The sequence below is a fragment of the Mastacembelus armatus genome, chromosome 9, assembly GCF_900324485.2.
Source record: "Mastacembelus armatus chromosome 9, fMasArm1.2, whole genome shotgun sequence".
Lineage (NCBI taxonomy): Eukaryota > Metazoa > Chordata > Actinopteri > Synbranchiformes > Mastacembelidae > Mastacembelus > Mastacembelus armatus.
The window spans coordinates 21,121,547-21,137,402 of NC_046641.1; the positions used below are offsets into that span (position 1 = coordinate 21,121,547).

Here is a 15,856-nt window from a genome sequence, read left to right on the forward strand (position 1 = left end):
ATTAGTTTTTGCGGAGCTGCTCTGACAAAACTCTTCCTACAGTATCAGCTCAGTAATGATCAGCAGTTAACTACCGTCCGTGTGGTCCATAATTATCTTTCATGCTCTGTTGGGCTAGAGGTCTTTTATAATATGTAAAAAAAGTGCATCTAATGCCCAGTTAAGGACTACTTGTAGAAATAGTTTTACTTAGTTGGAAAAATATACTCAAGGAGTCATTATCTTGTTAAATACTAACTTATATCATTACAGTTGTTGGGTGTAGTAGCTAGTTCCCAATGTTTGAAAGCAAAGACAACAGGTTAAATAGCTATTCTAGCCTTATTCTAGTTTTGATATGGGAGACATTTATGCTGCCAAAGATTTCTGGTCATCTACAGGTGATGCAGGCTGTAATGTGTCACAGAGACTACACCACACCTACAAAGACCTCATATCCATACACTGTAATGTAAAACATATTAACACAAATGGTTTTCAAGGAAATAGTCCACATTAGGATTTGATTTCAGTTTATTCTTTGAGACACAAAATGAATCCCAGGACTGGGTTTCTTTATTTAACTTAGCCTCACATGAGTCCAACAAAAGACATGAAATATCGGTGGCATTAAACATAAAACAACTTTAAAATGTTAACTTTAATTACAATGCTACCAACAACACATTTTTAATAAACTTATACTGGGAAAATAATGAAGTCAGACAGGTTATATAGGAAGCTAAATAATAAGCAGGTCTTTGAGACGTGAACTAGCAGCAGCATAATTCAAGGGCATGGACTCTTGCAGTGCAACTAACAATCAGTGGCACCATTGCAACAAAATCAAGCCTCTGGGACAAATTAAAACATTCCTCTCTCCACAGAACTGAGTCTGAATCTCTAGCTTAGGAGTAAGTGAATGCTGCAGCAACATAGGCCATCAGCTGGTCCTGTAGATTGTTGTTCTTTTTATAAACCTCAACAACTGAGTGTATGCAATAAACCTTCTCAACTATGATCTTGCACTATAGTTACAACACTTCTCACCATGTACGGACACACATACAGGCCAAGGTTAGCACAGAAAGTACAGTTTTACTGTAATTTTACCTTCCACTCACACTTACAGGCAGTTAAGGGGTAGTATACATATCTTTGAAGAAGGGAGTGGATCAGCAGTCTCAAAAAATAAAATTATGATCATGAAAAATATCTATGGCAAGGTTACTCTAACACAAAGACAGACATACTGTAGGTAGAACAGCTTTCAAGGCCGAAGGAGCGACAGACTGATTAACATCAGTGCAAAGAAAAAAACAAAGAGGACTTCTGTTAAAAAAAAAAAAAAATTTACCCTGGCCATTGCAAAATGTATACTGTCATTCAGCACAATTAGAATCTCATCCTAACACCCTGTAATTAAAAAATAAGGTAAACTGATAACTGATGTTTTGATAAACTGAAATGTACTTGCTCTTAAGGATTTTTAACTGACCTCAAGTCACTTTTAAATAGCAGACAACATACCATACCACTGCCATGTCTGTGTAACTCTCAGCTGTGGTAGGGTTTCCAAACGCCAGTTCTTACTTGACTGAGAGCAATTTTAATCATATACAGACACTTCATTTAATTATATTTTCTAATTTAACAGATTTCACATCAAATCCTTAATGACATTTCTTGAACTGTGACAAATGAATTTAAAACCTAAATGGCAGTGTAGGTAAACAAAGACATGACGTGTATGTATAATGGCTTATTTTGCTAAAACAAAAGCTTTAAAAAGCTCCTCTGAAGAGGAGAAATGTAGGGGGGAAACACATACATAAAAGGCCTTATTTGGCTTCAAGTCAAGGCGTCTTGGCTTTGGCTTTTAATGGGCTCCCATTGGCCCAACAGTCCCATTCAGATTTAAGGGTAACTGGACTTTGGGTTGCTGTCTGCTTAGACAAGAGTGGAATCTTGTGGTCTGTGTAGTCATAGCTGCTCATTCCACTGGGTTCTTCTTGTGACCAGAAGGACCCAAATTTCGGCAGGTTAAACTACCTGAAAGAAACCAAGATGAAATTGTCAAAATGTATTTCTAAATATCTTTTTATCCTGTACCAGCCACCTTTCTAATGTAAAAGTACCAGTATCTATTATGCTAAATGACAAAACAAGGCAGGTGCCCTCATTCAGGCAAACTAAGAACTGTATCTGTTTTTGGCACAAAATCATTTTTGAATCACTCAAATACATGTTCTTGAAATGTACAGAAAACAGATAAAAACAGGAGAAAAATGCTAAACCCTAGCCAAAACATCAGCACATGTGCACTTTGTCCAGATAAAAATGGATCAACTTGAGGCTCCTGCAAAGATGTCTTGCTTTCAGTCTCTCCCCTCATCTGCCCTAAAACAAGATATATAACTCAAAATACAAAACACTGTCAACAATAATTAATTTAACTATTTCTGTACAAAGTGTAAACTGCACATTGTCTCCGTAAATTTAAAATTTATTATTAGGCCCGTACATGAGAAAAAACATAGGCTGACAAAAGGTGAAGGGAAAGCTTAATGGGGAATGTGACAAGTTTTGATATATTTCAAAATTTAATTTAAAAAAAAAAAAAAAAAGCCTTTTTTAATCAGATGTTAATCTCAGCATGTTCAATTATACCATGAAATTATTAAGTGAGAACAATTTCATTGTGACTAAGACCTAAGGATTTTCAACTGAAGCACAAAATACACTTTGCTAAATGTACAAACCTGCTTGTGGACTCAATATCACATTTTGTTGCTTTTTCTTCTTTTTCTTCTTCTCTTCTTGTATAGGTGAGCCCTGAAAAGAAGACAAACAGGAGTGCAGATGTAGCAGTGTTCATATTATGAATATTAAAGAATAGTTTTTCCATTTTACTCTCAAAGCTGTGATCATACCTGTTTCTCCTTTTCTCTCAAATTCCTTAAGTGGGCTGAGGAGGGGGAAGAAAAACCGTCCATCTTCACATTTCCTGCAAGAAGATAAAAGATTGAAAGGGAGCAACTGACTTATTCCTTCCATTTTCTGAACACCAGGATATGACTGCTTTTAATGCAATATAAGAGAAAAGGAATCTAACAAACAAAACTGGCAGTTCTTCAATGAACTTAAAAGGCATCTCTTGGGAGGGCTAATGCAATTAAAAAGGTAAAAAAATTCAAACTTTCTGTGAACCTGCAGGGCTTCTATACAGCTGGCAGTCCTTCTTGATGTGGGTGCTTGATCCACACAGGTAACAGCAGCGCATCTCCAGTGCATCTTTTTTTCTCCAGTGCTCGCTCTTATGCCTGACCTGATCCTTGCCGTCCTCTGTATCCATCTTCTCTAAGTCCTTTCTGCGTTTAGACCTAGACCAAAATTATCCCCAATATAATTCAAACATGTAGCTTGACAAATGATGCAGATATACATGTATCTCTAAGTAAATGCTGACAAAGTGATGCTTGTGTCATGACTTTACACACTTCTTATGCATTGGGCAGTCCTTCATGAAGTGGCCGATCTTGCCACAGATGCGACAGCAGCGATCATTGGGAGCCACTTCTCCCTCTGTAAGAACTTCAGGGTCAAAGAAATACTCCTGAGACAGATAATACACAAATCAGTGTCAGTGCTCATATAATGTCAGTACTATAGGTAAATGTGGTGTTTAGACAGTAAATACTAACCATCTGATTGGGGTAAGCAGGAGGAAAGACTTTGACCGGTGTGCCAAACACTGTTCTGCCGTTGATGAAAGCCTTCATTATGAAGTTAGTCACTGTTTTTAATGACAAACATGGTGAGAATATAAACTTGACAGAAAAAATAAAAGGTATTAAAATGAGGATATTAAGAACGAGGGACCAAACAATGAGATATCAGAAAAAAGAGAAAACCAGACATAGAAATAGAGTCATACTTTTCCTAGACAGACCAGCACCCAGGTTATGATTTAGGTCGAATGGATCTGTAATATGAACAGACAAAAGAAAGCAACACAATGTAACACAGACAGTCACTTCAAACCAGCAAACAATCACAATACAAAACTAATCTTTTAATAGCAGTTTCTTAAGAGTATAAACTATTATATTTTACATTTTCCCTTTTTTTCCATTTTCTGGATCTGGGATGTCACAAAGCCTGACCTTCAATGACAATGTATTTGGACGTCCACTGCTTGTTGAAGGTAGTGAGGCAGGCTTGCTGTCGGATACAGACAACGTGTTCTCTGAAATCAAAGTCCTCAGTGTAAAAGCGGAGCAGGCCAAGCCACAGTTCACCCACCGTCTCAGTGTTCTTCCCATAATGTGGCCAACGACTGGCCTGCAGATTAAAAAGGACAAAAATAACGTGTTACTAAAACATTTGCATATTCACTAATGTAAATAGGGTCACACAAAAATATGCAACAAGCAAAATGCTCACAAGGGATTTTAAGTCATCAAAGAAGTACACATTCCAGCCATCAACTAGCACTTCTGGCTTCTTCTCTCCATCATAAATCTGCAATAAACAGTATAGAAAAGATTATTATAATTAGTCATAATTATCAAAACCATAATAATGAACTAAAAACTGGGATTTTGGGGAGGGCCAGGCAAAAAAGATTTATAATTCTACAAGGTCAATGTGACTTTGCTGGTAAATAAGTAAGACAGGCATGGAGGGAAAAATACAGTTTCTCTGACTTTAATAATTAACAAAAATATTTTAAAACAAAAAGAAACATAATATTTTGAACATTTTACAAACATGGTATTTGTACCTCTTGCAGCACAGGGATAACTGGTGGGTTCCTCTGCTGAAGGAAGAACAGCACCATGAGGGTGTAAGCGTAGGATGACAGGCTGCCACGTGAAGCATCGCCAATGTCACACATCTGTAATTGGACAAAATCAGTATGGTGGTAATACAGTAATGTAACACAATATAATGACAAAATACTGAACATATGACGACTATGACTTGACAGCAAGTATGTAAAGCATGACCACCTTGGCAAAAACCTTCATGACGTAACAGAGGATCTTCACTCTTCTGTCAATTGCAGCATATGAAGCTAGCAAACGAGTGTTGTGCAGGGCCTGAAAAGAAAAAGGTTTGTCTAGAAGTATGACACTATAAGTTACCCAAAAGCAAAGCTGAGATAAAGGTTGATGGAAAGACAAAATGGGGAGAGAAAAAAAGAATCTTACCAGTGTGTTGTAGAGACTGATGTCGCCCTCCAGGCCAGTGCGGACATGGTAGAATTTCACAATAGGTACCTTTGCTGTAGTGATGGGCAGGATGTTCTTCAGACCTGCTAATTAAACAGGTTAACTAGTTAGCATGATTTTTTTTTTGCAACTTTGCTCCATTTCACCAGGAATTATGTAACATTATGGTAATTCATATGGCTTGTTTCCTTTCCATCCAAACTAAACAACATTGGCTTCAAGCTGACGAATGAATTAATAAGCACATGACCAATGAATGGAAAAACCTGTGACTTACTAAAGTTCATGAATGCCAGTAATCCATGTCTGATATGTCTTACCTGGGTGTTTCTTTAGCAGCCTAGCCAGGCTTTCAATTATTTTTATACAGTCAGTATCCTGTGGAGGAAGAGAAAAAAAAATAAAAAAAATCAGGAACAAAATTATATTTTATGTTTTAAAGAACAAATATCACAAAATAGTCACCAGGTCCATTTATATAAATGCCTCATACTGAATACCCAGTGATTGTAGAAAAAGCTGCCTGTCAAATTAGCAAAGAGATTTCAAATAAATACATTTTTAAAGAAATTACTTACATCTATGGTCTCCTGCCCTTCCAACACCATACAGATGTCTAGGTCACTCTGTCTGAAGCCAAAGCCATTTTTGGAGGATCCAAAGAGTTGTAGCTGAGCTCCTGCACATAGAAAAACAAGTTCATCCTATTCCATCCTGATTTATTATGCTTATGCAAATGCAAAGTTAAGATGTTGGTTTACTTCACCAGCAAATTGTCGCCGGACAAAGGTCTGCAGGTCTTGAAGGATGTGCTCTCTTACACCCACTTCTAGCTCATCAGGGGCAAAGTCACCTAAAAAGGAAACAGTCAACGTGCGACTGACTGACAAGATACTATTGGTAAAACAATCTGTCCACTTTAAGATGTTTTTATGATACTGACCAAAGCATGAAAAGATGTCAATCAAAACCAGAAGGAATGATTTGGCATAGTCATTTAATAAGTGCATACATTTATCAATACTTATCATAAGACATTATTTTTGCCACTCCTTCAAAGATTCATATTATAATAATAATGCGTAATAGCATCATTAATTATTCATTGAAGAGAGTTTTGTCCTGGATAAACTGAAGAAATTAATGGATGGAACAATGGTACTAGAGATTTCCAAACAAATTTTTGATTAAAAATCCCATATCAAAATATTCAAATGTAACTAATGTGACAGCCCACAGTAGGATAAAAACAATATTAGCACAGTAAATAAAACTTTTGTTGTAACTCTTTTAAAAGGTCTCTTTGAAGGACTTAAAGATACCATTAAATTTCACAAATGTGCACTTACTCCTTAACAGGTGGTACTGATCGAGCTGAAATGAGCAATTGCCTTTTTTCAGTTTCCTGAACTTCTAATTTAAACCATTCTTGTATTGGAGGAAAAGTACACAAAAAATATAATCCCTTTGCATAACGTTCAACACTGACTCAAAGCAAAACTGGCAAATTGAAAAAAAAAAAAGATTTTAGCAGAATACTTTTGCAGCTATAAGATACTTACTGTAGCACTGCTCACAGACTCTGTTAAGGACAGTGAGAAACTCGGGTGTTACTGGGGGCAAAGGATCTAGTTGCACCTTCTTAAAATCTTCTGGGCAGTCTTTCTTCGGATGTCCATCACGCTTGCACAAGCTGCACACAACCATGTGCGACTAAGAGATTGAAAGAAGTTTAAGAAGTTTACCTAAGAAGTTTAACTTAGATGGTGCACACAAGCTCATTTGTCACAATTTCTTGTCCACTTTTAACTTTCAGTTACCTATAAGACAAATGATTAATACAGTGCTTTAAAATGTCCATTTAAAATTGACATTTGTTTTCTTACACACTAAGAATAAAAGTTGCATTCTCTTCAAAAACACTATGTAAATGCACCTTTCCTCTGGTGAAAGCTTGCTTGGTGAACTCATAAGACAGTCTGCTCTGTTTCTGGCTTTTACTTTCCAAGCTCTCCTCTTTAGTTGTGTCCTCTAAAGGTGGAGGTGACAGACTGACAGGTTCCAACTGCTCCTCTTCCTCATCCATTGAACCAGGTGTGTCCAAATCTGGAACCTCCTCATCAGACAAAAGCTCCTCTCCTGAGATCTCATCCACTAGGAAAATCTCCTCATCCTCTGTGGTGAAGCTATCCAAGTGGTGTCTTTTATGTGGGTCCACATCAATATCTACATCCTCATCCTCATCGTCCTCATCTTCAGAGAGACTGCTTTTGCCCGGGTCCACTTTTTCCTTCTCTCTCTCTTCAAATGAGTCACTGTATTCCTCAACTTCTTCCTCTTCCTCAATGATGCAATCAGAGTCTTCAGGACCACTTTCGACAGCTTTAGGTTGACTTGCATGTTGTGACTGAATGCTGAGCTGACTGAAATCTGGTAGGGATGCAATCTCTTTATTAAAGGGCCTAGCATATGCCCCTTGAATAGATCCTTGCTGTGCCTCTGTTTTGCATTTAGCAGCTGGTATGTTGAGTGGCAGTGCAAAGTACTTGTATGTGGTTTTGAGGCAGTGGACGATGTACTCAAACATTTGCTGGCTGTTCACAGTGCGGGCCACATTTCTCTTCACAGCAAATGGGTCTGAAAAAGTTGAGAAATTAGCTAGAGTTCAACAATGTTAGCGTAATCTATCAACGTATTAAAAAGAAATGTAGACTGTCCATCATTCAAAAATCTAATAGATTCTTACTATTAAGTCTAAAGTAGTGCAGCACATGACAGTATAGAATTCCACTCAACTGGCAAGCATATCAACAAAATAACACTGACATCGCCAGTATAGACATTTATGTCTAGAAGAAAATAAAACTCAGAATATTGAATTGCAAAAGTGGCATTTCATCTCATTGCTGCTCATTTGTGTCAACTTGGACATTAACATAAGCTCTAAAAAAAAAAACTCTAGTAATAGATAATGTGTGACAATAGAATATATAATATTTATTTCCTGTGACAATTTTCACTTAGAAAACCATTAATGTATTAAAGCATATGTGTGATGTTTACAGTACCTGTCAGCAAAAGCTTTCAAATTTATGTAATAAAAGAGAAAGTTTCTGACCCTCTATAGCGATGCGTTTCTTTGGCCAGTCTTTCATCTCTCGGGAAAGGACAACACTGGTTCGCACACTGATTACATTTTCAGCCATGTTAAATTCCAATGAGTAGAAACGAAGCATTTCAATCCAGAGAAGCCCAACTTCTACAGCTGGGGGAGGGTTCTTAAACACCAGAGGAACCTGTAAAGAAACCCCCAAAAAAGGCAAATACTAGTTATAAAACATGATTAAAAGTCTGGATTGCTCTTTCCTTAGCTCGTCTAGTATTTCATAAAGTATTTCCTTTCCGATTAAATGTACTTAGCACATCTCTTCTTCAGTAACTACCTTTAGTGTTTTGGGCAACGTCCAGTGTATTTGGAGTGATGTAACATGACTAGTCTATTAATTTTGACTAAAGTAAATCAGGACAAGATGATCACTATAAATCATCTACTCTATCAGAAGGTTCCAAGTTGTTGCAAGATTAGCTTCCTTACTGTGATAAAGGGAAGAAAGCATCTGATCTAAAAACATATATATATTTGCTATGAAAACATGAGATATAAAACCACCAAAAATAAGAATGCTCTTGTACAAAAATTGTCTTCATGATTACCTTTCCTGTTAAAAAGGAGCCCTCTTCTGGCTGTGATGATTCTTTAGTTGAAGGAGTGTAAATCCAGTGTAAATATCCATTCTCTACATGTGTGAAACTGAAGTCTGACAAATTGCTGATTGAAAACAGCTTAATCTAAAAGACAATAAGATGATTAGTTTCAATTGAGAACAACTACCAATGGCCAATAACAGAAATAGAACTTTATATTTTATGTTTTATTTCATGTTTAAGATGAAAACAAACACACACATCTTGGTTCAGGTAGGCAGGCAAGATGGACTCATTGCGCTGCTGTAAGAAGTAGATAACCATGAGAGCCAAGACGTACGGTGGCAGACCACCTTCCTCCGCACGGTCAACCTCACAGATCTAAGCCAAGAACAATACAAGATAAAGACAAAGTAAAGTGATGGTATTGTGCACTCAACCCACTTCACTAGATATGCTACTATTCCATGGTCTCAGCTGGAGACACACCTTGGCCCAGTGTCTGAGTCCCAAAACCAGTGGGAGGAGGAGATGCTCCTGACTGGCTACAGCAGAAAGATACGAGGTGGTTTGGAATGCATTTTCATTGCCTGCGCTCACTTTGCAGATCAAGCCACTGTTTAAAAAAAAAAAAAAATAAAAGTTTGGTTGTTATTTGTGGTTGACTGCTCCTGCACATGTAATGTAACCCTGATGTAAGCAATGGTACAAAAATTCAAGAAAGCCCTTCTGGTAGCTAATTAATGATTAACATTGCTATACTTAACATCAGGAGTTGCTCTAAATGGGAGAATTACATTCAGAAAGTTTACAGGTACCCACCTATTTTTCTCTTTGCAGATGACCACAGGCACCCTGGCATGAAAATCAGCTTCCAGATCAATGAAGATAGCTGAGGATAGAAATAGACATGTTAAGTTTAAAACTTCTATGACAGTCACGCACATGACTTCCTATCACAGTACATCGTCATTAGGAAAAATCTGGCTGTTAAATGAATAAGAAGTGACTCACGGCTCACAGAGATGCTATCCTTCACCAACAACAAGACGTCTGGCTGATGCATCTGTGAATACATTCCATTTCAAAGCCTTTATACAACATAAATACAATATAAAAAGGACACATGAATGTGAAGTGTCTACAAGCACAACAGCCACAAATCCATGTACATGTAAAGAATGAAAAAGACTTTGCATAATATTTTGCCCACAATTGCTGTGTCTGCCACATACTGCTGTTGATGTTAGATATTAATATGGCTCTATTAGCCTGACTCTTCTTACCCTGCTAACCTCCCTCTGGTCTGTTGTTTTACACAATTTCTTATGAACCTTAACCTGTAACTAAGAACTTGTAACATCTTGGATCCACATCAACATCTTTTCCTACTTGATAAAGGCTCAGTTGTGTCTATTTTCTTGGGAGCTATTGGAGTTTTCTTAATTCAGTTAAATTATTCATATAACTAATAAAACTGTATTCATACCATCAAACTCACACTGGGCTACTCACATGAGGTGGATACTGAATGTCAATGTTGACATCAGAATCCTTAAATCCAAACTTAGTGCAAGATGATCCATATAGCCTGAGCCTGACATCTACAGATGAGAGAAATATAGAGGCAATGATGTAATTAACATTAAAGCAGAATTGTCAGAATAATAAACTAATTTAAGGCATAAGAGCCAGCACCCCGTTTGCCATAAAGCAATTTCACTACCAGGAGGAATTTAGGTTGTATGTTTCAGTCACCAAACAAAACATTTCATACTTTGATGACTTACCAGGCAGGACGGACAGAAGGAGATCTTGCATGATGGAGACTACACACCGTCTCTTCTCAACATCCTGGTCATTCATCCCATGTTCCCGGACAACAGCTGCTAGTGCAGCACTCACTGCACTGATCTGCTCCACACCTGGAGGCAGAATCTCAGTCAGCATCACCTGTTCTTGTCTCTCCTATGAACACAAACAGAATCAAACAGGGGTTTGCTTTAATGAATAAGAACTGTCACAGCATAACAGTATTATAATTATTCTGTATATAAATGTCTACTTTAATGTAAATGGTGAGCTACGTAATAAGACCAGTTCTTACCCTGGCCCTTTTCTTATGCCATTTATCTCTGATATGCCTGTAAGCGTCATAGATAGTATCCAGGAGAACGTTGCACAGAACGCAGGTGTAAAGTGCACTCGGGTTGCACTGGGACTTCTGAACAAATTCAAAAGAAAAAGGTAAAGTACAGACATAAGACAACAACTGCAAACAAATATATTATTAAAAAGAGTTTTACCTCAGCTATAGCTGATACACATATCAAAGATTTTATTACTCAAACAAGTCCAATAAAAGAACACTTTTTCACTTTCATGGGGTTGAACTACTATTGCATTAGCTGGCAACCCATGTTTCTCAAAGTCCACTGCCTGGCTTGTTTTCCAACTATGTCTGCCCTACCCACTGCTGATTACCTGGATCAACTGTGGATAGTCAATAATAAACTCAAAGCATCTTCCCCATCTCTACCCTCATCTGAGATGGTATCTTTCAGCTTCTGATTGACTGAATGCACAGAATCCAACAAAGTGGCCCTCAAGGAACATGGTTTGCCCAACCTTGTACTTCAGAGATTTGGGAGACTTTGTGCCAACAGATTTAAAATATGCACCTTCTTTAGGCAGTAGATCTCATCTTTGTTAAGTCTCCTCTCTGCCTGCCATATGTTGCGCAGCTCTCTGGCTGACAGTGTGGAGTCTTCACTTCCCACAACCTTGTTGTCTTCAGAAAAAGCTTTTTTCTTGTTCTTGTTTCTCCTTCTTCTCCCTTTGGATGGAAGAAATACATGTGCCAAAAATATATTGATTTAATATGTGTTTTTTGGGAAACAACATTAACCAGCCATCTGTATATGTTATGGATGATAAGAACAGGCAGTTCTTACAGTCAGATTCAATTTTAACATACAGTACATGGATCAGCATTGTAGTTGTAGGGGAATGAAGAATCACAGTATGTCTGGTTTTGAAAATATGTTGAGATCACTACTTCAGTTACACTGTCTTAGATTTTTTTCTTTAGGTGGGAATCATTTTCAAAGACTCACCTGATTTATGTGCACTCCCATCTGTGGCCTCCCTCCCCTGCTCCCAACCCTCCTTTGGACCCTCTCCCTGCGTACTTCTCCTCCAGTGTTGCTGCTGCAAGCGCTCTCTCCAGTTTTCTTCTCGACTCCCACCACCGTTCTCAGGACCTGAGAACCACCGGATGTCATCTTCTTTCTGTGAGGGGATGTGGCCACCTCTGAATCCGCCAGGGGAGTAGCTAAGGGGACCCAGTGCACCCTTTTTGGGGCTGGCCCGGTATGGCCCAGTCTGGCTCTTCTTGCCCTGCTGACCTCCCTCTGGTCTGAAATTCTGTCCTCGTCCCCGGTCCTGAATCCTCTGACTTTCTGCCTTGTCTGCAGCGGCTCCCCTCTCCCGGCCGCTTTGCCTAGCCCGGTAAGGCCTGCCCGAGTTTTCCATGAGCACTTAACTTATACTAAAGCTGCAGGGCAACACGTTCAGTTAATGATTCATCACATAATCAAAGTTTCTTGACAAACTGTATGTCAACAGAATTATCTCCAAGAGCTTGTTATGACATGATTTTAGCCTAACGTTAAGCTAGCTTACTAGCTTATGCAGTTTGGCATGTTTCTAACGTCACCCCTTCCTCTTCCGTGTGGGAACGGCGTATAAAGCATGTAATTAACAGCCAACAAACTACTGAAAGTCAACACATTTAGCGTCAGTTTCTCTGCTACATTTAGCCGGGCTAACGTTAGCTACTTCTGTTTAGCTTGCTAACCAGAGCACCTAAAAGCTAGCTTCGTTAGCCAGCTAGCAACAGCTAGCATTCATGTTTATTTCATACTTTTTGTTAAGCTGTTCAACTTTCAGCGGCGGGAGACGCCACATTAGTAAAATACCAACGATAACTGTCCATAAAGACTATTAAGGTGATTTAAATACCTTATGTACAGTACAGGTACAGGTACAGAGGGCATATTTGTTCAGGACTGACTTGGCATGATCGCTTGTCCTGCATTGGAGTTTCAAGGTGACGTCAGGACGGTCTGTTTTGTAGACGTCAGAGCGGAAGCTCTGCCCACCGCCCTTAGGAACTACAGCTACGGAAAACACGGGAGTCCATAAAACGTCTGACACTAAAATTAGAGCTATGTTGGATAAAGAATATCATAGGCTTATGTTTTACAGCCATTTCCACTACTGCTTAATTGTCACTAATTCTGCATATTGACAACAGTGATAATAAGACTATTTTTGTCAAAAGAAGAAGAAGAGTACTTCATTAATGCCCAAAGGAAAGTCAATTGTTACAGCAATTATTCTAATTTAAAGTTATTAAATTTAATATTATTTAAATTATAATAATTAAAAGTAATGGATAAAGTAATTAACGAAGTAATAAAGTAATTAATTTGGATATATGCCGTATATCGTAACTACAACACCATAACAAGACATCACATATGGCCAAACAGAAATTTTATATAGGCTATTTTTCTTTCTTTCTTTCGTTCTTTCTTTTTTTTTTTTCTTTCGTTCGTTCTTTTTTTCGTTAGTTAGTTAGTTAGATGTATTTATTCACTTAGTCTCCTGAAATAGACTTGTAGACCTACAGACAGTAAAAGTAATAACATATGGTCCATGGATTAACTAATTAATTCCTACATGGGACAGGTAATTGTTTGGCCTCAGTTGCTCGGGGCGACAGGAGAAATGTGCGCTGCAGGAGCGGGGAAGACCCCGGGAAAACTGACGTCAGCAGACTCTCCTCACCATCCCACAACCAGCATCCAGGAGGCTGCTGCTGCTGCGCCAGTAATTCCCAGCCAGTGCACTGGCAGCCGGTGTGCAGCAAGGCCCAGAAAAAGATACGAGAGATGGTGTCGTTTGTGAACGGTGACAATAGCACCGAAACTATTACAAATGGGGACTGCTACAAACGGAGACGGGTGAACAGCACATCTCCTCCAACAGAAGCGCGCACACCAGTTCAACAGCGGCAGACAGCCAGGCACAGAAAACAGAAACTTAAGTCCAAACTGAGCGACTCCGGGTTTGAGGAAGATCTGGGATCTTCCCCAATTTCATCCCCCACGCTCAGATTTGTGTCACCGGTCCACTACGACGGACAGCTGTCAATCTGGTACCTCCAGTATGGAGACATTGGTTTCAGGATCCAGAAGGCGAAGGAGGCGCAGTATCACCCATGCAAAAGTTTGGCACGCCAGCCACAAGTAAGACATTAAATAGCCTACAGTGCTGGATCAGGTTGATTATAATGGAATGCAACGAGTTTCTGAATGGAAACCACATGGAAATATGAGACTATATATAGCCCATTTTCTTAACCTTATATAAGAATGAAGCTATGTGTCTGTCAATTCTTTACTTATTATTGCCTATTTGTCATATTTTACAATATTTTATAATTTTTCTGTCCTTTTTCTGTGAAGCACCAGGCATTACTTTCAATCTGCTGCTGCTTAAACTAATGGAGTCTGTGTTTTACTGGTAGTTGACGGCAGAGGCACGGTGTAAGCTTGTCAGCTGGCTCATACCTGTACACAAACATTTACATCTCTCCTTTGAGTGCTGCTGTCTGGCAGTCAACATCATGGACAGGTTCCTGGCATCCACAGCAGTGGCTGCTGACTGCTTTCAGCTACTGGGCATCACTTCACTTCTCCTTGCCAGCAAACAGGTCTGTCTTTCAGAGTGGTTAATGCTAATGTGTAGTTTGTGTCATTGGATTTCATTCAGTAAATTCACTCCCGCCCTCTGTGTCACCAGGTGGAGGTGTGCTCACCACGGATCAGCCATCTCTTGTCATTGTGCTGTGATGCTTTTACTAAGGAGCAGCTTTGCAACCTGGAGTGTCTCATCCTCCTTCGTCTCGACTTCCGCCTCGCTGCACCCACACTGGCCTTTTTCCTGGACTTTTATTCCAACTGCATTGAGGCTGCCCAGCTTGTGACTGTAGGTGGTGACAGGTTTGCAAGAATGAATCCAGACACGAAAATACCCACACAGTGCAGCAACCTTGCACGAAAGGTGTGCGAGTTGAGTCTAGCAGACTATGCTTTCAACAAATATCCACCTTCTCTGATTGCTAGCTGTGCACTGAGACTAGCCAGCGAGTTACTGAAAACTGAAAAAGGGTTTGTTGAGCATGCAACTCTCCAGCCACAACAAGATCAGTGGGACATTTGTGTTGAAGAACTATTTACCCAAGCAGCTTCTATCCAGTCATCTGCGAGCCCTGGGGTTTCTGAGGATCACTGTCAAATGCTGAAGCACCACTTCCTGTCTATGGGTCAGGAAAGCCTCAACCACAGTCTGGCCCAGGAATGTGGAGATAACCTGAAGTTGCTGGTGTCCTTAAACCAGGACACATTGGAAGTGATGTCCACCATGTGACTGCAACATTCCCATTCAGATGGTAGCAAAATGCCAAATTATCCTTTACTTTGGGGGTTGTAGTCTTGAGATTGACAAAAGTGAGAATAAAGGTTTAATTTTTGATGTGTTAAGATGAAGATGATGTCCAGATGTAAAGTATGCTGTTCATCCAACCCTGTCCAGTACTCCTCTTGTTTTATTATGTTGCTGTTTATCTATGAGATATATTAATATATTGTTTTTATTTTTAATTAATTCTAAAGTCATTATTTACTGTATGACCAGAGTTATTGCAATCTTTGTAAAGTACTCTAAAACATGTGCTGTAATGAATTGACTGGTATGAAATAAATGGTCAGCAAATGAATTTGTGTTCATCTCTGAATTGATGATAGAATAAAAAATTAACTTCAGGTGACGTTTGATGATTATATGGCCTTTGAAATGAGTATAGC

General features: G+C 38.9%; 2 protein-coding genes across 4 annotated transcripts; one reads left to right on the forward strand and one right to left on the reverse strand.

The window, feature by feature from the left end:
• Positions 1-535: 535 nt before the first annotated feature.
• On the reverse strand, positions 536-13,062 carry tut7 (terminal uridylyl transferase 7). Of its 3 annotated transcripts, none has more exons than XM_026321683.1 (29): positions 12,945-13,062; positions 12,038-12,477; positions 11,603-11,757; positions 11,029-11,145; positions 10,712-10,889; positions 10,437-10,525; positions 9,936-9,987; positions 9,744-9,813; positions 9,411-9,537; positions 9,183-9,302; positions 8,931-9,065; positions 8,335-8,512; positions 7,153-7,853; positions 6,779-6,929; positions 5,983-6,069; positions 5,795-5,895; positions 5,537-5,594; positions 5,196-5,299; positions 4,995-5,084; positions 4,766-4,879; positions 4,426-4,503; positions 4,146-4,323; positions 3,917-3,964; positions 3,684-3,775; positions 3,480-3,595; positions 3,190-3,362; positions 2,913-2,986; positions 2,742-2,814; positions 536-2,031 (listed from the first exon to the last, which is right to left on the reverse strand). In XM_026321683.1, the coding sequence occupies exons 2-29, from the start codon at positions 12,453-12,455 to the stop codon at positions 1,973-1,975; spliced, it is 3,936 nt and encodes a 1,311-aa protein (XP_026177468.1). In that variant the 5' UTR covers positions 12,456-12,477; positions 12,945-13,062; the 3' UTR covers positions 536-1,972. The 3 variants fall into 3 exon arrangements, with proteins under 3 accessions (XP_026177468.1, XP_026177467.1, XP_026177469.1); XM_026321682.1 differs by having other exon boundaries at positions 5,196-5,302; XM_026321684.1 differs by having other exon boundaries at positions 3,183-3,362; positions 5,196-5,302.
• On the forward strand, positions 13,002-15,671 carry ccno (cyclin O). The gene is made up of 4 exons (XM_026322105.2): positions 13,002-13,032; positions 13,695-14,236; positions 14,518-14,703; positions 14,793-15,671. The coding sequence occupies exons 1-4, from the start codon at positions 13,002-13,004 to the stop codon at positions 15,417-15,419; spliced, it is 1,386 nt and encodes a 461-aa protein (XP_026177890.2). The 3' UTR covers positions 15,420-15,671.
• Positions 15,672-15,856: the final 185 nt, after the last annotated feature.